This window comes from Antechinus flavipes, chromosome 4 (assembly GCF_016432865.1).
Source record: "Antechinus flavipes isolate AdamAnt ecotype Samford, QLD, Australia chromosome 4, AdamAnt_v2, whole genome shotgun sequence".
Classification (NCBI taxonomy): domain Eukaryota; kingdom Metazoa; phylum Chordata; class Mammalia; order Dasyuromorphia; family Dasyuridae; genus Antechinus; species Antechinus flavipes.
Window position 1 is genome coordinate 202,620,705 of NC_067401.1, and position 27,873 is coordinate 202,648,577.

Genomic DNA, 27,873 nt, shown 5'->3' on the forward strand with positions numbered 1-27,873 from the left:
CTAGAGCAGAGGAGAGTTAGAGATTAAAAACACAGTATATATGAAGATGAACAGAGGAAGGTAAATACACAGAAGAGAGAAGGTCAATATAAATGGAGAAAAGAGAATTATAGCACCACATGAGGCTAGACCCTCATTTTATGGATGAGGAAAATGCGATTCTGAGAAGTGACTTGCTCAAGGTCACACCAGTAATAAATGGTCAAACTGAGATGTGAAAAACAATCCTCTGATTGCAAATCCAGTTCTATCCTCTACACTCTGCTGTCTCTCCTAAACATAGACTGCAAAGAAAAACAGGGGGAAAAATAAAGAAAGAGAGGGGTGGGAGAGAAGGGGAAAGAAGGGGAGAGGGAAAGGGAGAGAGAAGGGAGAAAGCGAAAAGAAGAGGGAGGGAGAGAGGAGACAGAGAGAGACACAGAGAGACAGAGAAAGAGAAACAGAGAGAAAGAGAGATACAGAAAGAGATAGAGGGACAGAGAGGGAAAGAGGGAAGGAGGAAGAGAAAGAAAGAAAAGAAAGAAAAGGGAGAGAGGGAGGGAGGGAGGAAAGAAATAGAAGATGACACAGATTTAACATAAAGAAGGGTAATGAAAAGAGAATAGAGATGAAAAATTAAAAAGTGGATAGAGAGAACAAATGATAGATGCAAAGAGAGAAGATAGAGTCAAAGACGTGCAAAAAAAAAAAAAAAAATGGAAGTTTTCCTTGGGTTCATTTCACAGCTCACCATTTTCCTTTCAGACATTGAATCGGGCAATTCTAAGAATAAGTGATCAAACACTGTCACCTAGTGGCAAAGGTTCTCAATCATAGAAATGCCATTTACCTTAGCATAAGTCAGCACTAAATCAAAATAGTCCTGGTTTGAGTAAGACTGAGAGGAGGAGGTCCCTTATTCAGTAGGATGAGATCCACTGGTAAATCTTGAAGTCATCTGTCATCACTAGGCTCTTCATCCCAATTTATGGGAGTTCCCAGCAGAGCAGGTCTTTTCCTATTCTGGTCTACTATTATCCTATGATTTATATGTAAATATTTTAAGCAATGGTTTTTCTCCTGTTAGACCCATGAATCTCCTCAGTCTCTCCAATTCTTCAAGTAATGTGAACTACAAATCAATAAATATTATGCTTACCTTTGAACTTAGGATTTATTCCTTCTCAGTTTTGAACCTATCTATATCCTGTACCATTTATGATCTTTGCTGTGATAAAAGAGCACTGAACTGCAAGGTTTGGGATGGAGCAACAAAATGTAAACTTTTTTAAATAAAAAGAAAGCATATTTAAATTCAATTCACTAAAGACCATTTTGAATGACTCCTCTATAAAGTTTCCACTGTCTCCCCAAATCATGATAATCTTTCCTTCTCTGTTTTCCAGAGTACTTGGTTTGTGCCTATAGGCTTTTATGTATCATTTCATATTATGATTTCTGCTGTATATGTCCTAATTCCCTCATAGACTATAAATTCCCTTAGGGAAGAAATTGTGTCTTTTCTAACCTGTTCATCCTTCTCTACTTAGCAAAGAATTCTGCCCACACTAGGAACTTAATAATGTTTGTTAGAATTGAAGCTCAATTTACAGTCCCCCCACCTCAGCCATACTCTCCACACCTTTGGAAGATGACTTGGTTTCCGATTTCATCAAGAAGACTTAGAACATCTGGCATTCCTCAAACCTTTTTAGTCTCATTACTTTCTCCTGTTTGCTCTTTCCCCACTAAAGTTAATCCCTATGCCTGAGCCCTTGATCCCATTCTCTGTCACCTCCTCCAAGACCTTGCTTCAGCAAATATTCTCTCTTTCTTAGGTATCTCTGATCTTGCTTTTAAAAGGCAGATAGGCAGTGGGCTACCTGAGAGATGGGCCTGAAAGTCAGGAAGATCTGAGTTTGAATTTTACCTCAGACACTTAGATGTGTGATGCTGAACAAATAATTTAATATCTGTTTTCTTCAGTTTTCTCATCTGCAAAATGGGGGATAATAATAGTATCTCCCTCCCAAGGTTGTTGTGAGTATCAAATGAGATAATAATTGGAAAGTTCTTAGCAGAATCCCTGGCACATAGTAAGTGCTATATAAATGTCAACTATTATTGTTTCCTTTGCTAATGGCTTCTTCTCTTATTGCCATTAAGATGTCTAGCCCTTTCCTAATTAATTAAATTCAATTAAAACAAATGCAAACAAAAATAAAATCATCTCTGACCACAAGAAAATTTAAAGATTTATTATTCTTAAAAAGAAAGAAAAAGCCTGCTGCCATCTCGTCTCTTTCCTCTCCTTTATTGTTTTTCTTCTCAACGAAGTCCTCTACATTCAATGTTTCTATTTCTTCATCATCTACTCTCTATTCAATGCTTTTGTTTTAAAAAAATGTTTCTCACACACTCAACCCCACTAACAAGAGGCTCCATGACCTAATACCTTTTTCAAGTGAAAACATCAAACTGATTGCAAGATGCAATCAATCAATCAAAAGTATAAAAGTTATGAAATTTTCTAGATATCTTTATTGAATCCATCAATCAAAAGCACGAACTAGGTTGGAATGAAGTTCGCAAGTAGTGATTTGTTTTAAGTCATCAGATGAAATCATGACAAAGTGTTGAAAGAATTACCTACAAGGCCTGGGCCTAGGTATTATATAAGAGATTCCTGCATTGACAATTCCAACACTTGCTTTGGAAATGATTTAAGAAGGCAGACCTCCTTGGGGCTTTATCAAAGGACAATAAGGGGAAAGAAGAGAATAAACCTATAGGATATATTATATTCCCCTCTCCTCCTACACCTTGTATATATCTTTGGAGACTCTAGACTGATAACAAACAGAGCATCCCACCAAAAGTTGAAAAAGGACAGACTAGAAACAGAATAAAGTGCAGATTCAAGATTCTACAAGGGTCCAGCAAAAAACTGTATACATCTAAAGAAAATTTTATGAGGACATGTCCAAAACTGAGCTCATTATCTTTTCCCTTCAACTTGCTTTTCCTTCTGTCTTTACTATTTATGTTCTTGGCACCACTCACTCTGTCTCCTATCTTTGTAATCTTGAGATTAATTTTGACTCTCACCTCTTACCTTTCATATCCAATTAAATACCAAAGCCTGCCAATTCTACCTCTGCACTATCTCTTACATTTGTTCCTTCTTCTGTTCCCATGCAGATCCTCAGCATCACCAACCTGGATACCTTCCTGCTCTCATCTGATTAGGCTTCTCTTCATATCACTGCCAGAATAATCTTTCCTGTACATTGATCAGGCTATGTCACTAATCTTATCAAAAATCTTCATCAATTCCCTAATGTCTACCGAACTCTTTCTTTCCCCTAATACTTTAGCTCCTTCTGCCTGATATTCAATGTCCTCTGCAATCTTATACTTATCTCATTCTAGATTTGGCACATATCATTACATGAGACCATATTTGTACATTCTTTGCAAACCTTAAAATACTACACAAATGCTAATTGCAAATACTGCCTTCTCTGTAAGGTTTTCCCTGGGCCCCTTCTTAAGTTTTCTCCTTGGGTCTCACACTACATCAATCCTCCAAATTGCCTATTCCTTCCCTATCTTTTGTTACTTCCAACATTTTTCTAGCTTTCCTGTAGGGATCCTATTCATAACTTGGATTGTTTATACCACTTCTAGGAACTTAGCATGCTATCTTGAATACTAGCTATTTTCTGCTCTTTGTGTCTACTTGACCAGGCTGCAGACTTCTTGAAAGGAGGGAATGTAAAATATAGATTTCACACACTGTCATACATATAGTGATTGCTTAAAAAATATCAACTGATCAATCAAGTGTGAAAAAAAGAAGTACCATCAGTATGGGCCTAGTGATAGAGAAGGTCAGAAGGAAGGGTCTCGGTGGAGGAATTAGTCTTTAAAAGAACAGAAGAATGTATGTAATTATACTGCAAAGGTATGAAGAATGGAGATGTAAGGTGACAAAATCAAGAAACATGCCCTGATAGTTGTTTGGGGAATGGCAAAATCTATAGTATTATTACTCTGAATGAATTAAGAGTCAATGTTCAATGTTCACTGTTCAGCATTAACTAATGTATGAAATATTCACTATAAACTAATATCCCTGAAACACCCACTTGATATATGAATTCAGCTTAGATTTCCTGATTAGCTTGGCAAATTAGCCTATTCAGCAGTACCCAGACTCTCCAGCTAATGTTGATATTAATCTCTTTTTGAAAATGATGCACCACAATTGTAAGGGAAAAAAAGAAATTGGGACACTAAAGAAAAATGAGAAGAAAAGATTGCAAAGATCAGAAGTTTTTAAGAGGACAATATGCCATTCAATACCTTGAAAAATATCTATTGAATGAATAAACAAATGCATATAATAGATGATCAGTCAACATCTGTTGAATAGATGAATACACCTGAATAAAGCTGTGTAGATGATGAATGAGGATGAATGGAAAAATAAATAGAAGACCCAGAGAAAAAAAAAACACCAAAAATTTTAGGCAGCCATTCTGAGAGATACACATATAGGATGAAGTCTATGACTGCTGTTGAGTTGGAAAAGACAGCACAGATAAATAATAGATCATAGGCGTTCATAAAGATTACTGATATTTAGCATATTACACTATGTCATTTCCATGGAAACTCACAACATAGATCAGGGAAAGGCAATTCTAAATTCACAATCTCAGCACATTGATGGGGACATCAGGAGGGGCAAGATGCTAAATCTTCTTCTCCTCTTCCTGTCTGATTCTGATGTTATAGAGTTTGCCTATCTTATTGGGTTTCTAGAAATTGCTATGGATGTCAAACAACTGAAGGGGGATGGGTAGAAAGCTGGGAAAGAAAGTAACTATATGATTCCTTTGCTTTAAAGTTTTTAATCCCTCAATTTGTCCTCATATTATCTGAGTACCTTATGTTATTTAGTTTCAGTAGTGTCTAAATCTTAGAGTCCCCATTTGGGATTTTCTTGGCAAAGATACTGAAATGTTTTATCATTTTCTTCACCAACTCATTTTACATTTGAGGAAACTGAGGCAAACGGGTTTAAGGGACTTACCCAGATTTATAAAGCTGGTCTGAGGCTGGATTTGAGCTCAGGAAGATGAGTCAATCTACTGCACCACCTAGCAGCCCAACGGACCTACTCAAATAAGTACATCACCAAATTGGCAATTTTTTTTTTTTGGCTATGAAAACAATGAAATGCGGAGCTGACAAAGGGATGTATATAAGAAATATTTCACATAATCATAGCATTTTAGAACTAGTAAGAAGTTTAGAGAGCTAATCCAACTCCCTATTGTACAGACTCCTTCTGTCTAATACCACACCACAGACCACTCTGGAAGCTGAAGTAGTAAACTTGGTATAGAATAAAAAATATTTTATCATTGATTCAATTTACAGATTATAAAATTGAGAGGAATTTGGGGTTATAGAAGAAATGTGACTTGCTCAAAATTATATAGATAATTAGCACCATAGGCAAGTTCTTTTAGCTCTTTTAGCCACAGAAACTAAAAATGTAGTGGTAGGATCATGGATCTGTTATTGTTGTTTTGGATAATGAGGATAAATAATAGCTAGTATTTACATAATTTACTTTAAAATTTACAAAGCACTCTACATGCTATAAGGTAAATGCTATTATTCCCATTTGCAAATAAGAAAGCTCAGAGATTAAATGACTTGTTCAGGGTCACACAGCTTCTTAGTGTCAGAGGCAGGACATGAAATCAGGTCTGACTCCACTATATCCTGTTTTCTTCCTTTCCCACAATCCAGCTGTGCAAGAATGGATTTTCTGAAGTTAGGTCTCCCAATCCTAGCTTACCATTCAGTTTTTCTTCAGTTTCCCTTCCCTCTCTTCCAGAACATTTAAGAACCTGTTTTGGGGTCTTCAGGCTGAACTCAAGAAAATCTCAATCATTCAAAGAGGATCCAATCAGTGACCTCAACAGGATCATGAAAAGAATTTGATGAAAATCCTGATGGAAATGCTTTGACTAGCTTGGAGGATTGAGGATCTGATAACTGGGGAAGAAGGATGGAGTCTTAGCTTTCTCTGGGCATCTTGCCTAGCTTCTCCCTAGAAGGTGGTTTGTGATGTTTTAAGTTTGTTTGTGTTGTTGGTTTTGTTTTTTGTTTTTTGTTTTTTTTTTTTTTGGGGGGGAGGACAGGTATTTATTTAATTTCAGTCACCATCCCTCTTCCCTACCTTCCTCTCTGGAGATTTAATCAACCATAATCTATGACAATAATCAGTCATTGAGAGGGTAGAGGAAAAAACACTGAATGATAGCTGATTCTAGTAGGCAAAGGAGAGATGCTGATAGTTTGTAAATTTCTATATATTTAACAATGATCCAGACTCTAGGAGTGGCAAAAAAAGTTGCTCCTCACTTCTCAGCGAGTTTTCTCTATAGAAAAAAAGGAAAGAAAGAATGATTTTCCTTGAAGAACATCAGCAGAATAACAAGGCACTTTTATACCTCTAATTTTATCCACCCAAGGTTTGCACACACCCAAATTGATTTATCCAACAAAATGCAACTTGAACACAAAAATGAGCTTGAAAATCCTGTGCAGGGTGGTCCTCTGTCATGACTCTTGCTTGATTGGCTGAAAGACTTCTGAGAGAGAAGAGGGATAAAGAAAAAGTACAGATTTTGAATGATGACTGAGGGAATCCCAGAGCCACAAACCTGTGCGAAGGAGCTACATCCCAAAACATCCCTTGATTCCCAACCCCTAACTCCCCAAAGACTGCTGGATTGACTACTTTGATATGATTGTCTTCTGTCCAAGTGATCTGAGATTTCTTCTTATCCCTAAATTGCTAAGCCCTCATATTATTGTACACTGTGTCAACTAAACTAATCTATAAGATTTCCCCTTCCTTTTTTACCATTTGCTTTGATAAATATGTTTACTCCATATTTGTGATTAGCTTTTGTGGAATATAAGTTAGGCGGGGAAGGGATGTTAAGCCTATCAGGATTACCTTATCTGTTGTCTTCCAGGTCTGAGTAGAACTACTTCCCCTCTGGAACAATGAGAGAAAACAGCTTTTATTCTAACCCTCCTTCACCCCATCAAAAAAGAGTCTCACTTCTATGTTTCAAAAGTCAAATAGATAATGGCTAAATATTATTTTTAAGCACAGGTGAACTCCTGATCCCCTCAAAGGTGGAATTCTAACCTCCCCAAGATTTAGGGATAGGACATTCCACTTCAATCTATATATTCATCTTATACATGGGCTGCTGAATCCTATTTTACACAATTCTGCATTTGTTATGAAAATACAAACATATACAAGGAAACATCCATTTTATTTTGTTCAAGTATAAAGGAAAGCCAAACTTTTTGTGGCCAAATAGATGGTTTGCCTGTCTTTGGCCACCTCAGCACCAGTTAAGAATTACTAGTATTAGATTAAATTCATTCCACAGCCAGAAACATATCTTTTTATGCTACCCCATTGTTTCTTAACCCCTTCTAAGCCAGCTTAGAGGTGTGATTAAAATATCCTATACATCACTGTTTTTTAATAGCCTTTGGGGAACATTTATATGCTGCAAACTGCCTGCTGGGAATTTCAGAGAGAGAAAAATTGAGACAAAGAAAGTCAGAGAAGGAAGGAGAAACTTGGAGAGTGGAAACAGCTCTAAACTTATAATGCAATGATAAAGGGATTAATTACCACGACCTTAAAGTTCTCTTCCATTTCTAACATTCTGATCAAAAAGTACAGAGATTGAAAACTATGGAAAAACAGAATAGAAATAGCTGGACAGATAGATGAGATCTGAGCTCTGGATCTCCTCCCTTCTCCCCTCCCTTTATTCTCACTATCAAGCTGATCCTTTCATGCTGGTCCAAACATATCATACTCAGTCCTATCCCTGCACTTTGGGCCATGTTTTTCTGACCCGCCTAGAATTTTCTCTTTCTCTCCCCAGATTCTAATCCCCTTTCAAGGCCTGGCTTAAATTCTATCTCTAAGAAGCCTTCATGAACTACTTCATCCCACACCAATTGGTCCTCTGAACACAGTATTAATTGGCTGCACCTGTAGTGTTTTCTGTGGTTTCAATCCTGTTAGTCTCACTACCACAGCCAGAATCATGAGCTCCAGAAGGGCAGAGACCCAACTTTCTATCTTTAGCATATTCCTCCACAGTGCCTGACACAGTGTTGGTTAAATAGTAAATACTGAAAAAAAATGCTATTGATTTCAATTTGATCGGCCATCACCTAGACAAGTTCCACAAACTCTATAGATCTGTTTCCTCATGTATAGAATGAAGACATAGGGTGAGGTAATCTAAGATCTCCCCCATCCCTGATAATCCAGTGGCTGATGAAGGTTGGAGGACTTCAACCAACCTTCTGTATCTGTACCCCACTGCTGATGTCTGCAGAAATGAATTTGGTCAAGCCAGAAAGTCTTCATGTCCCAGTTGTTATTGCTTCCCTCCAATCCTTCCCTGATTTTGGTGGTTATCCATTCACAGATAGTGGAAACATAAGATGAGGGACAGTTGCAGGGAGGGCAGCTTTCCTTGGCCACTTTGTAGTCCCCTGCTGAGCTCAGTAGGCAGTGTATGAATGATTATAAAAGGCATGGTACCTCTGGGTGCTAGCCCCAGGATCCACCTGTTGATGATAGGTGTCTCATTTACTCCATGATGTCCAAAGGAAAAACTGCCCAGGTCTCCAATCTAGAAACTTTGGAAAAATGGATTCTGGAAGCACAACCCCTTCCCAAGCCTTGCTCAGCCCTGCTAGTTTGGGAAGGTGGTACAGCTATCACCTTGGCTCAAAGTTTCACATCAAGCTCCAGGTCTTCATTGAACCCGGTTTTGTGGGCTATGACTGGAGTGCCTAATGGTGTTCGAATTTGGCCCTGATTGCAGTTAAGGAAGACTTGAATGGCCGAGGCACAGTCCAGTCTCTCCATGGATGTCATGAGGTAGTGAAGCTCCTGGAGACTCCCATTCTGTTCTTCAAACAGTTCCAGGACAGCCGCTGCTGGACTCCGCTGGCAGGACAGGAACCTGCCCAGGGAGAAGAGAAGTCAGAAGATGTTGGGAGGGGTTTCAAGCCCTTGTCCTTTTTTCTTCCTCTCTTTATACGCTCTCAGAAAAGTACCTTTCTGAACTTTAACTCTGTGCTAATGCTATCCACTATACATTCATTGTTACAAGTCATCATTATCAGTGTGTGTGTGACATATATGTATATGTGTGTGTATACATACATTTGTATTTATGTATGTATAGAAAGCTGTATATAGATTAAAAAATAGATACTCCAAGGACTTCAAAAACAGGTTCAAACTGATTGTAAAGATTGTTTTCCAGCTTTGTACTTCTCTTTTAATCATGTTTCTGTTGGATTTGTTTGTGCAAAATCTTTTAAATTTAAAGTAATCAAAGTTGTTTATTTTGACTTAAAAAAAAAAGAAACAGGTTCATCATGACAGATCATCATTATTTTATATTTTCAAAGACTCAAAGATCTAGAACTGAAAGGGACCCCAACAGCCAAACAAATTCAACCTTTCATTTTATAGTTGAGGAAATTGAGAGGGTTAAGTAACTTGTTCTAGGTCCTATGTCAGAAGTGGTATTTAATCCATATTTTCTTTCCCCTGAACACATGGGCCAAGGATGAATACTTAAATGCTCATTACAGCTTTTGTGATTCGCTAATTGATTTGTCCTTTGGAGGGTGGATGGGGGAAAGGGGAGAGAGAATACCAGTGACCAACCGAGCCTTCAGGTGTGGTACATCCAAGATGTGCCCGACTCATAAGAGTCCCAGATACACCCTCCTTCCTACTCCTAAATGAGGCTGCTTCCCCAAGCTTCACATACCTGATCTTCATGCCACACAGCCCTAGGTGGGATGCCAGCTTGCGCCAGTCATTGCCTGTGATACTGCTTGGCTCCAGTAGCATCTGTAGCTGGTCAAAGAGCTCTGGAGGCAGCCTGAGGGGGGAAAAACACCATTAAGTGGTTGGGGAGGAGAAGGAATCTTAGATCAAGCTGGTGGCTCTTCCTCCAGTAGCACAACACCTCTCCCCATCACCAGGGAAGCCTGGAGCAGCATGCTGAGACAGGAGCTCCACACTGACATCCTAGATATTTCCCACCAATCTCCTGCCTCACCTGTTGCATGGGGGAGGTCGGGAGACTGGAGGAGGTAATGCCCAGGTTTCTTCTTCTGATGCCTGGAACCTTAGGATTTCCATGTACTTGGTCTCCAAGCCCTGAGTCAGGAGAGGGATAGAAAACACGGGGGAACAGATAACAGGGATTAGAAATCCTGGCAAGGAACCTCCTGCTGAAGGCAGACCCGGATGGAATTCCAGCTCTCAGCTTCCTCTTTCCCAGTCCTAGTACCACTTTACCAAAAGAGGCAAGCAGCCAGAAATCTCTTCCCCTGGACTCTCTTATTCCTAGGAAAGTAGAGGGTATTTAACAAGTGGTCAGGGGAGAATTCTCTGAGAACCAGTTTGTTCCTTGCCCCATAGGAGGTGGGAGGCAAAGACTGATTCACAGATTTCAAGAGACCAAGCAAGGAATCAACTAGGAGCCAGTGAATGTCAGCCTAAAGGAAGGAAAGGTAACTCAAACTCCTTTATCTCACACACACTTTTAGCCCCAACTCCATACCCTGTCTCAAGGTTTTAGGGAACTCCCTATCATCTTTGCCCCCTTTTTCCTGATTATTTCTATTTCCTGCTCAGACTCAGATTAAACTCCTCTATGAGGTTCTAAACTATGCCAAAATGTAGAGACTCAGACCATTTTACCTGATGAACATAGAAGATCCACAAAATGTGAGACCCTAAATTACAGTTGGTTTAGCTTGGCTTGAAAGCTAGTCCTGCTCCCACTCACCTCATATCTTCTGTGGAAACCCCACTCAGTGTTTCTAATACCTACTACCAGTGTGTCTCCCCATTTTCTTCATTCTCTTTATTCTGAAGATGAGCGATATTTTCTCTTTGATTTAAAAAGTCAACCTGGAAAGGAAGTGTAATTCCCACCCTATGACTTGGTAGGGATAATTAAATACTTTATAAACTCTCTTGCTGGTCTTTAGAGCTCATGGACAAGAAATCATTAAAGGACTTTATCTCCATTTGCTTAATTATGTTAACAAAACCATATTCACTCTGTTCTCCATTTCCCCAAATCCCTTGGTCCCATAGGTTTCCCATTTCCTTTTCCCTGACAACACTATTTCCCTGGTACTTACATTCTGGAAGGTATGCATAGTGACAATAATCTCATTGGTCAGTGCTGAGTTATCTTCATCTTCATTGGTTCCTAAGGGAACAGAAGAAGAAAAACAGAGCAGGGGAAATGGAGGGAGGCCAAAGTGGATGAATGAGAAGATTCTACTTTCTTTATCCTCCCTACCCTCCTCTAGTCTTGCTTTCTAACTCCCAGGAGGACACAGGCTCTGAAGGGTTTCTTCTAGGGACCAGGGGACTACAGAACCTGGGGGTCTATCTATTTTTCTGCCTTACAAAATCTTGTATGTCTCTGCTGGTACAGTTGGGGCTCAGAGGCTTCAGAACCCTTTTACAGCTATTGGAAATAATGAAAAAGGGAAAGGGAAGCATTCTTGGGTTACCTGTTTTTTTCTTGAAGCAAAAGGAGCGGAAGGGGCACTTTCCATGCCAAATGTGGAGGTAGGGTACCATCTGGCAGCTGCTGTCATCCACATTTTCCCAGCCTGAGTTTGGGGATGCAGAGGAGAGCAGGTCACTCTGTGGGGAAGGGTTGAGATAGGAAGGAGGGGATGTGTACCTGTAAGCATACACACACACAACATATACACACACACAACACATACACACACACCCCTCAGCTATCACCTATATCTCTTTCAATCTATTTATGAGAAGAGAGAAAAAGGTCAGGAATTCCTAGCTCCTGAGACTAACTTCATCTTTGGTTTGGAAAAGCACACACACACACATACATACACACACACACACACACACACACACACACACACACACAGTCTTTTCAAGCTGGACCTTCCAAGTTCTTTTTCACTAAAGTCAAGAGAGATGAGGGAGAACAATAGCAGGAAGAAATAGGCAAAATTCAGTGGCAAATAAGAAAAGTTCTTTGGCTCTTCTTGGAAATACTACTTTGTAATAGTCAGAAACACATCCTGCAAATGAAGGATATGAAATCCCACCAGGGGATTTTCATGCCACAAAACTAAATTATCTTATAACCAAGTCCCTTATCTCAGTCCCATCCCACTCTTTGAAGAGGAATGGGGGAGAGTAAGAAAGCCACCTGTGCTCATTTCTCTCCTGGTTTCTCTGGTTCTCTTCCATTGTCTGTCCTTTGTCTCCATGCTTCAGTCTCCCTACTATGGCCCCACACTTAGTATCTGCAATCTAAGAATCACAGAACTGAGAAGTTCTATGATAATAGGACAGCCTTGGTGATAATCTAATCTAGTGCCTTCATTTTATAGAGGGAACCTGAGAAATGCAAAATGGCTTCCCCCAGGTCACTTATAGTAAGTAGCAGATCCCAGACCCTTGACTCTGACTCCAGGACACTCTGGGCTGTCCCAGGGCTGCCTCTCACTGGCTCCCTCTGTCTGGGCTATCTGGTTTCACATCACCATCCCCTTCTTTCCATCCCACTTTACCTTCAGAGATGTACTTGAGCTTCAGATATTGGTCCCCTCGAGTGCCCATGAAGTCAAAGAGTTGGCAGGGCCCGCGGAGGCGCCCACCATAAGGCTCCTCATTGGTCACTGCCCATTGCAGGGCGCAGGGGGTATTGTTGAGGAAGTAGATGCGTAGCTGCAGGTGTGACTGTCCTGGTACCAGGGCTGAGCAGAATACAGCCAGCTGCAACCACTTTCGGGCATCACACGCACTGGGAGCCTCCAGCACACAGGTATAGAGACTAAGGTGGTAAGAGACAAAAAAGATGGAAGCTTCTTTGTTATCTGCATCGCAGTCAGCACAGGAGGGGAGGCGAGGAGCAGTGCTGGGGGCAGGTGAGGAAGTTTGCATCTGTGACAAGGGAGACGGGCAAAAGAACACAGACTTGTCTCAGACCTAGCTCCAGATGCTGACAGACAAGGAAACTTATAAGAATTGTCTCTGGATTTGAAGTCCACGGACATAGGTTTGAGACCCCACATGGGCTTCTAAACTGGGCTCAGTTCCCTCTTCTCCCAAACGATGAGGTTAGACTCAATGATCTCTAAGATCATTTCCAGATCTAATATTCTGTGCTTCAGTAATGGACTCTGAATACTGGGAATGTTGGGAAACAGTGGGAAGGAGGAAGTGAGGCCCTGAGGAAAGCTAGGAGCAGGGAGTGCCAGGAAGGAAAGTACTGGAAAGGAGTGACTCATGAAAAGCTGGAAATCAGTTCATCATAGGGGGTGGGGAGGGGCACGTGTGCTCAGCTCGTTCCTCCTTTGAAGTGGGGAACACCAGCTCTATGTCACCAAATTGGTTTGTAAAGTGAGGAAAGAGTAAAGAAGTAAGGACCATCGAGAGAATAAGGCAGATGAAAAGGGTGAGGAGGTGGACGCTTCTGGACAGAAAGACAGTAAAACCAGAAACCAAGGAAAGACAGTTCCAGGAAAACAGGACAGATAAGCATGAGAGGTGGGGTTGGGGGAACTCACAGGGAGTGATTGTGGAAATAAATAGACAAAAGCTGAATACATTAATCTATCTGATAATTATAGTCAACTAAAAAAATCAGCATTGCTGTAATGAATCAAGACTGAATTATGCGTTATTTTGTATAACGCAATAGTTCATTATGTTAACACAGTAAGTAAGTCACAAGAGAGTTAGAGTGATATAGCAGTATGGTGGAGCTTGGAGTCTGGAGAGATCTGAGTTCTAACCTCAATTCTGATACTTAACTAGCTATGTAACTATAGACAACTTGTTCAGTTTCCCTGAGCTTCAGTTTACTCAGCTGTAAAATCAGGATAATGCCTGTAACATTCACCTTAGAGGTTATTTGAAAACCAAATGTGATAATAGATTTTTTTTTTTTGTGGGGTGGGGTGAGGTATAGGTTGAGTGGGGGGAGTGCTTGTGAATTAGACTGATAAATAGATGTTTTAAAGGGCTTTGCAAAACTTAGAGCATAATATAAATACATATATTTGTTAATAACAACCACTAGCACATGTACATACTATATAATATGCATATTATATTATATACACATATAGACTTAGTATATATTATATACACATATAGACTTAGTATATATTATATAATAAATACACACATATTTTATGTAGATTTATATATTATTATACAAATTATATATTCTGGCTGTTTCCCTTCATTCTCAAAGAAGGACAAAATGCCATCATTGTGTTGAGATCAAGGTACAGTGTATACAATTGTGGCTAATTAGACCAGTGCAAGCTCAGAAGGTTCTACTACAGATTGGGTATAAATAGTCAGAATTAAGATATCTCTAAATTTGCATAGCTCACTTTTTTTTAATTATATATTTTATTTTATTTTATAATAACTTTATATTGACAGAATCCATGCCAGGATAATTTTTTTTTTACAACATTATCCCTTGCACTCATTTCTGTTCCGATTTTTCCCCTCCCTCCCTCCACCCCCTCCCCTAGATAGCAAGCAGTCTTATATATGTTAGATATGTAGCAGTTTATCCTAGATACAATATATGTTTGCCGAACCAAACAGTTCTCTTGTTGCACAGGGAGAATTGGATTCAGAAGGTAAAAATAACCCAGGAAGAAAAACAAAAATGCAAAAAGTTCACATTCATTTCTCACATTTTTTTAAAGAAGATGAAATGAAATATTTAACATGTATTGGTCAACCTGCCATCTGAGGGAAGGGGGTAAAGAGGGGGAAAAGTTGGAACAAAACGTTTTGCAATTGTCAATGCTGAAAAATTACCCATGCATATATCTTGTAAATAAAAAGCTATAATTTAAAAAAATGGAATGAGAAAAAAGAAAACCAGAAAAGGAATATAAAACAAAACAAAAGAGAACATTGTCATGTGTCCAGCATGACATCAGGGAGAAAACAAAATATGTGACTACAAATTACCAGGTCAAAAAAGTATATATATATATATGTGTGTGTGTGTGTGTAGTGTGTGTATGTGTGTGTGTATGTGTGTGTGTGTGTATGTATGTATATTAGTAGAAAAAGTTATATTCATGAGTGTCCAACTTTTTTTTATTTCTTGTAAATTGTTCTTTTGTTCTCTGCGGTGCATCATTTTTACTTTATGTTTTCCCCTTTCATTCCTCCCTTCTATATTTATGTATACATATGTAGATATATACATATACATACACACACACACACACACACACACACACACACTCTCCATAAAAACACACATGTCTTTCCCTGCTGATTCTTTGCTTTAATTTTGCTCCTTAACTTGCTTTGCTATTACTTAACCTCCCTCCACTCATGGATCCCTCCTTTGTCTTCTTCCCTCACCTTATTTTTCCCCACCCACCAATCCCACCCCCTATTTCTTTATAGATTTTGGAGGTGCTATACCCTTCATGGTATATATGTAGTGTTGCCTATTTAGTCCATTCCCAATGTGAGTAGATTTTCAGAACTATGAGCCTTATTCCCACCTCTAATGCTTCTGTGTCTATTCTTCCTCTGTACTTCATCTGTATACTATTTTTACCTTTACTCTGCCCCAATCTTTCTTTTGAGCTGTTCTATTGTTGATGTCAATCTTAAACATATGGTATACATTTCCCATGTAAAAAAACATAAACAATTGTCTATGTTGAGTTCCTTGAAACTAATCTTTGATATTGACTCTTATGTGTTAACTTTTCCATTAAGTTGAGGTTTGGTTGCTAGAAACCCCTGAAAAATCTGCAAGTTTGTTGAATTTTCATTTTTTCTCATTCAATAGTATAGTAATTTTGCTGGCTATGATATTTTTGACCTAGTTCTTTTGCTTGCCAGTAGATATTATTATAGGAGTTGTGGTATTTTATTATGGCTGCTAAGTCCTTTCCAATTCTGATTGGGGCTCCAGCATATTTGAATTGGTTTTTTTTTTCTTGTTTCTTGCAAAGTTTTCTCTTTGATCTGGATATTTCAAAATTTGACAATAATGTTTCTATGTGTTTTCCACAAAGGATCTCATTGAAGTGGTGATCGGTGGATTCATAGCTCATGTTTCTTTTGAGCTACCACAATTCTGCTTTGCTTACAAAGCACAACACCTTCTTTGCTATGAGCACTTTATGCTGGATGGTCCTATACCTGTGTCCCTCATGACTCACAATTGATTCCAAAGTTCTTCTGAAAGAACTTGATAATGTTCTAGTATTACTTATTCTACTAGTAACTTCCATATGAGTGCTTGCCTTGTGTAAGTTCTCCATAAAATAGTCTTTTAGGCAAATATACTTTTGACATTCAAACAACATGGCCAGCCTATCAGAATTGTGCTCTCTGTGGTAATTTGAATGTTTGACAATTCAGCTTGAAAAAGAACTTAATGTCTAATACCTTATCTTGCCAGGTGAACTTCAGAATCTTCCTAAGACAATTCAAATGGAAACATTTCAGTTTCCCAGAACAACTCTGGTAAACTGTCCAGATGTCACAGACAGACAGACAGAGCCACAGCTCTGTAGGCCTTCAATTTAGTAGGTGGCTTATTACCTCTTCTCTCCCTCATTTTCCTTTAGAGCCTCCCAAACACTGGGCTAAGTCTGGCAAAAATTATGTCAATCTCAATCTCATCATCTATGTATACATCCCTGGAAAATATACTGTTAGAATGAATAAACTATCTATAGCACTCAATATTTCTCCATTTGCTGTAACTGATGGTTCACATATGGATAATGTGTTGCTGGCTGACGGAGAACCTGTGTTTTTTTTTTGTTGTTATAAATTTTTAGGTCAAAATTAATACAGCATCAAATTAAGACAACTCTGAGATACCACTACACACCTGTCAGATTGGCTAAGATGACAGGAAAAAATAATGATGAATGTTGGAGGGGATGCGGGAAAACTGGGACACTGATGCATTGTTGGTGGAGTTGTGAACTAATCCAACCATTCTGGAGTGCAATCTGGAATTATGCCCAAAAAGTTATCAAACTGTGCATACCCTTTGATCCAGCTGTGCTACTACTGGGCTTATACCCCAAAGAGATACTAAAGAAGGGAAAGGGACCTGTATGTGCCAAAATGTTTGTGGCAGCCCTGTTTGTAGTGGCTAGAAACTGGAAATTGAAGGGATGCCCATCAATTGGAGAATGGCTGGGTAAATTGTGGTATATGAATGTTATGGAATATTATTGTTCTGTAAGGAATGACCAGCAGGATGAATACAGAGAGGACTGGCGAGACTTACATGAACTGATGCTGAGTGAAATGAGCAGAATCAGGAGATCATCATACACTTCGACAACGATACTGTGTGAGGATGTATTCTGATGGAAGTGGATTTCTTTGACAAAGATACCTAACTGAGTTTCAATTGATAAATGATGGACAGAAGCAGCTACACCCAAAGAAAGAACACTGGGAAACGAATGTCAACTATTTGCATTTTTGTTTTTCTTCCCAGGTTATGTTTACCTCCTGAATCCAATTCTCCCTGTGCAACAAGAGAACTGTTCGGTTCTGCAAACATATATTGTATCTAGGATATACTGCAACATATCTAACATATATAGGACTGCTTGCCATTTAGGGGAAGGGGTGGAGGGAGGGAGGGAAAAAATTGGAACAGAAATGAGTGCAAGGGATAATGTTGTAAAAAAAATTACCCTGGCATGGATTCTGTCAATATAAAGTTATTATTAAATAAAATAAAATATTAAAAAAAGAATGACAAAAAAAATTAATACAGCATCAGAGAATGAATCCATACTTTATTGCAAACCAGCTCAGGACTGACTGCATTGAGTGCCCCATATTTGTGGACAAAAATTTGTGTTATCTACTCTCCGTCCATTTTTATAGCCTTTTCAAATTAAATAATTTACAATCAATCCAGTAGCTGACTTTGATGCTGTTTTCATCTTTGACGGTGTCCAATCACATCACAGAAGACATCATGCTAAAAAGCATGGGAGCAAGTATACAGCCTTGCTTCATTCCATTGGTGACTGGGGAAGCATGAGAGTATTGTCCATTATCCAGAACTTAGACAAGCATGTTGTCATAAAACTAATGTATACTAGTGATGAACTTCTCCAGGCACCTAAATTTTGCCCTAATTTTCCATAAACTATCACAATTAATGGATTCAAAGGTCTTGGGCAAACTGATGAATGTTATGTACAGCCCTGTGTTATGCTCCCATCATTTATCCTGTAATTGTGCAGCAGCAAAAACCCTATCAACCATTCCTTAGTCCTTTCTTAAACCACACTGGATCTCAGATATATGGTCATCTTTCTTGGGAAAAAATAAGGAGGACTCTGCAAGAATCTTGCCAGTCCTGACTAAGAGAGAACCACTCCCCTTTTCCATGATTGTCACAGGAAAACCTATTTTTCTTTCCTTCATAGAGACAGACAATGGAGGCAACTTGAACTGGTGATAACTTCTTCTTGTCATCTAATCCAGAAAATTTCAGTCAGCTTTTGTATGAGTCACTGCCTTTGTAAATCTCATCTGATAGAATCAGCACCAAGCACTTTACCATACAAGAGGAGCCAAATGGCATTCAGAAGTTTTTATTCAACTTGAACATTTGACTAGAGAGGAACCAGAAATATATGGTCAATGGCCTCAGTATTAATTGATGACTGTCTGTTAAGAACAATATAGAAGTGTTCAGCTTATCTCTATAGGAACAAGTCTTTGTCACTAATCAATGTGGTTCCATCTACACTGAGAACTTGAGATGCAGCATAGGTCTTGGGCCTATAAACAGCCTTCACGGTATCATTAAGGGCCTTGAATTGTTACTATCTTTTACTATCAGCATAAAACTGAATTTCACCTTCCTTCTTACTGAGCCAAGAATTCTGTATCTTTCTAAGTTTTTCCTGCACTTCATTTTTTGATGACATTAAATGCTGCTTTCTTGGAGAAGGATGAATTATCCAGCTGGTAAACCCCATGGAGTTCTCATTTCTTATTTAGCAGCTTCTGAATTTCCCCATCACTTTCATCCAATCTTGATATTTGCAAGTATTCTGGCCCAGATGAATAAATGCAGTGTTGAACACTAAATCTCTGAATCCTGCCCACTCCTACTCTGCTCCACAGTTGCTCAACTTTTCCTTCAAGTTAGCAATAAAAGCTCACACTCAAAGGAGAGCTCTAAACCAGTGACATTAAGTCTTCTGGTAGTCATCTTGCTTTGGAGACACCACTTTTGTTAAATGTGAATGTTAAGCTTAGAGAGGATAAATCTAATCACTCTGCACCACATGTATCCTTTATCATTCTCATATCTTGTCTGTCTTTTCTCCCATAATAGTATATTAAATGCCAATGTTTGCTTCAAGGGTACATCCATGATGTTTTATTGTTTAAATAATTGGAAGATAGCATTAGTGATGAAAACATCTTCAGTAAGACATTATCTTCTGTTTCTGACTCAGTTCCTTTACAGTTGCTGTTTCTGACTCAATTCTCAAAAATTTCCTCCCATGTCTGGCAGTTTGTGCTTTTTCTGGCATTAAAGTCATCCAGACTTATAAGCTTGTCCTCTTTTGGCTGATTGCTAATGCAGGTCTCTAGGTCTTTATAAAATTTTTCTTTAACCTCATCAGGGTTCAAGATCATATTCACTGATGATGGTGAGATGGCACTTTTCTGCAAGTGCAATCACATTGTCATGAGCCAGTTATTCATTACTTTTGTGACAAATCCAAGCTTGTTAACTAAATTAGTTCTATTGCAAAATTTACATCAGCTTCATGGCATTCTTTAGCACTTCTAGAAAAAGGAGTATATAGTTCCAACATCAGTGAGCGGACCTTCATTTGCCAGCCTTATTTCCCTGAGAGCTGCTATTTGGATGTAATATCTACTGAATTCTCTTGCAATAAGAGTTGTTCATATTTCAGATCAACTGAATTTTGTGTTGTCCAAAAGCATGTGCACAATCATCTTCATAAAAGTTTTGGTTCATTTGTGTGTGTGTGTTTCAACTTCTGGGTGGCATCTCTGCCTGCTATAGCAAGTAGGTCAGGATTGGATAAAGCAGACAATTTTAGGGCTTTTTTTCTAGCTCTTTTTTTATGCCAGGAGATATGCAATGCATTCCTGAAAGTGAAAACAAACCAAGGCTGCTCCAATACCCACAGACCCCCCACAAAATCCATTAATGCTTCTTCAGTGAGGTGAGAAGATGATCCTATGGTCTGCACTGTTTGTGTGCAGGGTTGTTACTACAGCTCCCAGTGCATACACATCTGCTACTTTATCACAGAGAAATAGAGACAGACACAGAGAGAAAACCTACCACTTCTCTCTGAGGTTCCTGCTAAGAATGCATGCTCCTAAATGACTGTCTGTGTGTGCCTGTGGTAAATGTTAGGACTTCTAACTCCCCTACATGGGACTCCTTGACATTGGCCTCTGGATCTTTCACAGACAAGACACTCCACCTCTTGACTCCAGGTTGCCATATCTGGATTGCTTTCCATTCTCAGTTTTACCTACTGGCTTTTCTGCCTTCCTTTAAGTGTTAACTAAAATTCCAATTCCTGCAGAAAGCCTTTCCTACCCCCTCTTAATTCTAGTGCCCTCCTTCTCTTAATTATTTCCTAATTATCTAGTAGTTTGTTGTAAATATTTATTTGTTTGTTGTCTCCTTCATTATACTGTAAGCTCCTTGAGGACAAAGACTATCTTTTGTTTCTTTTTGGATTCCCAGTGCTTATTGTAGAGGCTGGCCCATAATGGATAGTTGACAAATTAGGTGATTGATCCCTATTAGTGAATAAATATTTATAAAATCAAATTCCGAATCTATCAATAGTTTACCTTAACCTTTCCCTTCTCTAGACTGATATATCGAGTATCTCAAAAGTCTTTTGGAAGTGTTAACCTATAATAGCTTAAATTAATACTAAGACTTTTGGGGATATTCTGTACTGAGTAGCACTGTCCAGATTATTAGGGGCATAGTTGATTTGACGAGGGGAGGAAGTACAAAAAATAGGTAGATAGAACTGGTAATCAAACCCTACCTGAAGTGGGAGAGGGGGATTCGGCACTCATCTCTTGAAGTGTGAGCTCCAGGCTCTCCCAGGGGTTTCCAGACCTTAGCATCAAGCAGGGCTGTGTTGCTGGTATAGGTACAGGCATAGGCAGGGTTCTGGGCACAGTGTTTAAAAGTAAGCATGCAGGGCTTCAGGAAGGAGGCTCCATGGGGGTTGCACGCCACTACAGGGCTCACCAAGGCCTGGGTATTCGACAGTGAAGGGGCATCAGACAAGTCCCACACCAGGGTCAGAGATACCTGTTCCCTGCGACCCAGAGCTACTGCACCTAGGGAAAGAAAAACACAGAGCAGAGGAGTCAGGAGAGGCAGAAGTGGAGGGCACAGCTAATGCCAGGTGGAATCAAGATGGGCTCAATTACACCAGGAGTGAGGTACTGAGGTGTCAAGGGTCCTACCATCTGAAGGATGGGGAAGAGGGAAGTACAGGACATTGAAGAAAGGAACAGAAACAGGGCTAAAGTCTAGTAAAGGTGTGAGGAAAGGAAGAAAGAATGGAAGTACTAGAAAGGGGATCTGACATTAAGAGGTCAGAAGCAACAGAAGGTAAATGGTGTACATAAACCTAGGTTCATAAGTGTGTGCATCCATGCACTAGAGGGAAAGTAGTAGCAGTAACAGTAGTCACAGCAGTAGTAGTCATTGTGTTAGTAATAACAATAATGATAGTCGTAGTAGTAACAAAATATCATTAAATTGAGTTTTAAAGTTACAAATATTTGTTTCATTTTATTCTCACAAAAAGCCTAGGAGGCAAACATTATTATCTTCATTTTAGAGATGAGGAAACTGAGGCAAACAGAGGGAAAGTGATTTATGCAAGCTCACACAGCCAGAAAGTGTCTAGGCTAAATCTCAGAAAAATCCTGGGAATCAGGTGCTATTATTATCCTCATTTTATAAACAAAGAAGCTGAGGCACAGCCAGGTTAAGTGACTTACCCACAGTCACATAGTGAGTATCTCTCATCCACTCCCATGGGTTCAATTATCATTTCTATGCTGATGATTCTTAAGTTTACATACCCAACCTTAACAGCTCTCTAGTCTCACATCTCCAACTGCCTAATGGAGACCTCAAGCTGGACGTTCCATAAACGTCTTAAATTAAAAATATCCAAAACTGAACTCTGTAGCTCTCCCCCACACCCTCCTCACCAAAATTTCCCTATTACTGTCAAAGGCACTACTACCTTCCCTCCACTCTCCCTTTCTCTCACCCTACCTTATCCAATCTCTTGCTAAGGGTTGTTGTTAAGATCTCCTCTCCTTTGATTCTGCCATAGCTTTATTACCTCACATCTTGACTGTAACAAGAAGCAGCTGCTCAGTCTTCCTGCCAGAAGCCTCTCCCCACTATAATCTGTCCTCCACTCATTGTCAGAGTGATCTTCCTAATAAGTGGGTCTAACCAGATCTTCCTCTTCCACAACAAACTCGAATGGCTCCCGATCACTTCCAGAATCAAATATAATATCCTCTGTTTGGCATTCTAAGCCCTTAATAATCTGTCTCTCCCCGACTTTCCAATCTCTTTATACCAATCACTCCCTCACATACTCTTTGATGCAGGGACATTGGTCTCCTCCAATAGGTCACTCCCCTTGACTCCTGACATTTTCACCGACTATTCCTCATACTTGGAATTCTCTTTCCCATGTTTGGCTCCTGCCTTCCTTCAAGTCCGAGCCAAAATTTTATCTCTATAGGAAACCTTTCTCAACTTTCTTAATTCTATGCCTTCCCCCTACTGATTATCTTCAATTTATCTGGTGTATTAGTCATCTGTACATTGTTCTTTACATATTGTTTTCCCCATTAAACGTGATCTCTTTTAGAGTAGAGACTAGATTTGGTCCTTCTTCATATCTGCAATGCTTACTAAGGTTCCTGTTATATAGTAGGAACTTAAATATTTGTTGATTGACTTCCTGATTCTGAATCCTATACTCCATCCATTGTCAAGTTGCCAGTGGTCTGGGAGAGAGAATACTGGGCTAAGCTCAGGAGAAAGCCAGGATTCTATCACTTTACTCTAGTCCAAGTATGTGACTTGGAGCAAGTCATCTGGCCATTTGTTAAGCCTTGATTTCCTTTTCTGTACAATGAAAGGGTTAAATAGAGAATTTATGATAATAATGATAATATTAACTTTTATATAGGGCTTCAGAGTTTGCAGAGTACTGTCCAGACATGATCTCATTGAAACCTCACAATGATCCCATGAGATTTTACTCTTTTTTTTCTTTTCTTTTTTTTTCTGAGGCAATTGGGGTTAAGTGACTCATCCAGGGTCACACAGCCAGGAAGTGTTAAGTATCTGAAGCCAGATTTGAACTAGGGTCCTCCTGACTTCAGGGCTGGTGCTCTATTCACCGCACCAATCAGCTGCCCACCATGAGATTTTACAACCCCACTTTTGCAGATTGAGGAAAACAGAGGTTGGGTGATTTAAGTGAGCCCCAGAGCTAATAACTCCCTGAGATGGAATTTAAACCTGATCTTCCTTACTCCATTTCCAGCACTCTGTCCACTAAACCACACTACTTCAGATAACTTCTAAGGTTTCTTTCAGATTGAGTATCCTTTGCTTCTTTAGGCATCAGAGGACAGAAAAGGCTGAAGGGACAACATAGCCAGGGATAACAGTTAGTGCTGGAAGGTGTATAGAGGGGAAGTGGGATGAGAAGAATAACAAGGAATAATGTTCATTATAGCCAAAGATTATCAGTCATTCCCAAGGGAGGTAAGAGGCAAAGTAAAAGCCAAAAAGGGAAACCAGAGGAGGTAAAAGAGAAGGGCAGAGTCACTGTACCAGGGTACACACAAGGCATAGGTCCCTTACCTGGAGGGATGAACAGAGAGATACCCATGTCCTTGAGCAACAGACAGCCCCCCAGGTGATCCACCTCACGCCATGCAAACACCAAGAGCTTGTTCAATAGTTGTCGCACCACAGTTTGGCCCTCAGAGGGTGTGTGCAGCTCCTGGTAGAAGTTGGCCATCTCTGTCAGGGTGGCTGGCTGAAACTGTCTGGAGGCCCCATCCTCTGGCAGAGAGATGGGCTCAGGGACTGGCTCCTCCAGGCCCTGTGGGCCCTCTGAATTTCCTTGACGCTTGCTGCAGGGGAAGCTCCAACGAAGGCACTGTACCAGCAGGAGCACAGTGACCACAGGCACCCCCACCAGCAGCAGGGACTGGAGGGGCAAGCTCTGCTGGATGAAACCCCCAAGCATACACATCAGCACAATCCGTCAGTGGGTGCCGGCTCTCCTATGCTCTTGGAGAGGTCAGCAGGGGCCAAGGACCTGTGGGGGTAGAGAAGGGAGCAGTCCTAGATTCCAAGCAGCAGCGTATTCTCTCAGCCTCAGAGATTTGTACCAACAGAGTAGGGATCAATTCACAGGATTGCAAACTTAGACCTAGAAGGAACTTCCAGGAGATCTATACCAACACCCTCTTATTGCAGATAAGGAAAATTAAGACTAAGTTAAAATGACCTTCCCAAGGTCACACAGGTAATGTACATCAGAGCTTCTTAAAGAAAGGAAGGAAGGAAGAAAGGAAAAAAAAGAAAGAAAGAAAGAAAGAAAGAAAGAAAGAAAGAAAGAAAGAAAGAAAGAAAGAAAGAAAGAAAGAAAGAAAGAAAGAAAGAAAGAAAGAAAGAAAGAAAGAAAGAAAGAAAGAAAGAAGGAAAGAAAGAAGAAAAAAGAAAGAAAGAAGAAAGAAAGAAAGAAAGAAAGAAAGAAAGAAAGAAAGAAAGAAAGAAAGAAAGAAAGAAAGAAAGAAAGAAAGAAAGAAGGAAAAAAAAGAAAGAAAGAAAGAAAGAAAGAAAGAAAGAAAGAAAGAAAGAAAGAAAGAAAGAAAGAAAGAAGAAGGAAAGAAAGAAAGAAAGAAAGAAGGAAAGAAAGAAAGAAAGAAAGAAAGAAAGAAAGAAAGAAAGAAAGAAAGAAAGAAAGAAAGAAAGAAGGAAAGAAAGAAAGAAGGAAAGAAAGAGAGAGAGAAAGAAGAATCCCATGGGGAAAAGGCTAAACAAAGTGTGATGTGTATGTATGTATACATGTATGTATATACATATATATGATTGTGATGGAATATTGTTGTGCTATAAGGGACAGTTTTTAAGAAGACTGAGGAGATCATTTGAAGAGACATAAAGTAAGCAAGGCCAGGGAAACAATTTTTGCTATAATGACAATATTGTAAAGACAAACAATTTGGAAAGGTTTAACAACTCAGATCTATACAATGACCAAACATGTCTGCAAAAGCCCCACAATGACACATGCTCCCCACCTCTTGACAAAGAAGTCCTGACTCAGAGTGCAAAGTGAGATAGATCTTTAGATATAGTCAGTGCAGGAATTTGTTTTGTGGGACTATGTGTGTTTATTACAAGAATCCCACTTCTTTCCAATTCAGGGAGGGTTTGGAAACGGGGGGAGAATGGGATTTCGATCATTTTTTTTTTATTTTAAGCTTTTTTAAAGATTGAATAAATGAAGAATTGGGCAATCAAAAATATTTGTTAAATGACGATCATTTCTTTGCTCAATAGGCCACCAATTAAGTCTAAACTTGTGTATGTGGCTTTCTACCCCAGCTAACCAACCAGTCTTACCTCCTGCTTCACCCCATTCTAGCCATAACAGGCTGCTCACTAGCCCCTCCCCCACTCTCCAAACATGCTCACTGCTTTATTTGCTATTTCTCTGCTATAGCTGGTGGCAAAGTGGATATAGTCCTGGGCTTGGACTCAGGGAAATCTGAGTGCAAATGTGATCTCAGGTGTTTACTTGCTGAGCAATCCTAAGCAAGTCACCTTTACCTCAGTCTATCTCAGTTTTCTCAGCTGTAAAATGGGGATGATAAAAGCACTTGCCTTCCAGGTTTTTGTGAGAATCAAATGAGATATTTGTATAGAGCTTGGTTCAGTGCCTGGTGCATAGTAGGCACTTAAAAACACTTGTTTCCTTCCTTTGTCCCACTCTGGCCCCTCTAAATCCTTTCCATCCTAATCCCTCAGACCACCCAATCTTTAAAAGCCTAGTTCAAATTCCAGTTGTTTCATGAAGCTTTCCAGGATTACTTCAACTTCCAATAGTCTTTTCTATGAATTCACATTATGTGTGTGGTTTATATGTTTGTTCATCTTGTCTCCCAACTAGATTGCTAGCTTTTTGTGCCTCTTAATTTCTTTTCCCATAGTATGTAGTGTACACTAGATGCTCAGTAGTCACTAGGCTAATTGATCGGTCAGTGTGCAGAGAAACATAGAGATATAGAAATGCCTGCCCTCCCGGTATAGGACAGAGAGACAAGGTCTGCCTCCTTACTTTCTGACGTGTCATAGCCACTAGATGAACTCAAAACCAGGAATCTGATGAAGGCTTCCAGGAAGCAGCCTCCCATAGCTCTGACCCTCCCACCCTATCTCACTTTATCAGCCTAGAGCCCTGAGCTCTGCCCTCCTACCAAACCACACATTCTCACCCCTTCTAGCAAGCCCTACCTCTGGCTCCACCCAGATCTAGATTCCCAGGTCTTCTATAACAACCCAATTTCCCCCACAATCCTCTCTACCCATCATATCTTGTTCTCCATTCCGAGATTTGTAGCCCTTTTGAAAATTCTTGTGTCTAACCCTGAGAGCTGAGGACAGAACCTTTGTTTTTTCTAAATGAGAATGCTAAGTCCCTCTTAAGGACTTCTCTTCATTTCTCTCGAAGGAATTTTAATGCATTCCCAGTATCCGTACCCTTCCCAACCCTCCCACATGGGTCACTGGTGATTCAGACAGGAAGAAAGAATGAGGGAGGTAAAAGGAAGAGGGGAACATCTTGCTTAGTAATTTAGATCCCCAAGGAAGGAACAGGCTGGCTGAAGTAAAGCCTTTCTCTGCATCTTAGGACCTGAGAGCTAGAAAAGAAGGGTGAAAGAAACAGGTGGAAATAGAGAGAAAAGAGAGGGGGCAGGATGTGAGAGTGGCAAAAAATTTCGTGGGACTGAGGGAGTTGTAGAACTTAAAAAAAAAAAAAAAACTAGGCAATTCTGAGAGGATCCTGAATAGGAGAGCACCTGGAAAATCTGGAACCTGAGAGGAAAACTGAAGAAGACTGATTGCTTTCTAGTAAAGAAAAAGAGAGGTCTTTGAGGTTGCACTTTATCATAATGGTCCATATTAAGGCACAGATAAGAAGGTTTCCTATTCTTAAGCTTGTCCATATGCAAACAGCTGTTTATAGGTTCCTACACACACATCCAGTATTATTGAGGAAAGGAGTCTTAAAAGGGAGTTAGACCAGGGACGGGGATCCATGAAGACAATCATCCCACTTCATTTCATTCAAACATTTAATGCCTACTCTGTGTAGGTCCTTCACCTGGTATTTGAGGGAGGGGGATACAAAGATACAGTGTCCTTGTCCTTGAGCAGCTTACAATACAGAGAAATAAGACAAGCACACAAAAACATATATAAGAATATAATAGGAAGAGGGAAGAAGTGGAAATAAGCTTCATTTATTAAGCATCCATTATGTGCCAGGCACTGTGTTAAGTGCTTTACAAAT

At 39.7% G+C, this 27,873-nt stretch overlaps 1 protein-coding gene across 1 annotated transcript; it reads right to left on the minus strand.

Annotated features, from left to right (window-relative positions):
- Nucleotides 1-6,356: 6,356 nt before the first annotated feature.
- Nucleotides 6,357-24,850, minus strand: UNC5CL (unc-5 family C-terminal like). Its single transcript, XM_051996901.1, has 8 exons — nucleotides 24,147-24,850; nucleotides 21,271-21,571; nucleotides 12,724-12,986; nucleotides 11,680-11,781; nucleotides 11,299-11,369; nucleotides 10,203-10,303; nucleotides 9,909-10,022; nucleotides 6,357-9,086 (listed from the first exon to the last, which is right to left on the minus strand). The coding sequence occupies exons 1-8, from the start codon at nucleotides 24,541-24,543 to the stop codon at nucleotides 8,849-8,851; spliced, it is 1,587 nt and encodes a 528-aa protein (XP_051852861.1). The 5' UTR covers nucleotides 24,544-24,850; the 3' UTR covers nucleotides 6,357-8,848.
- Nucleotides 24,851-27,873: the final 3,023 nt, after the last annotated feature.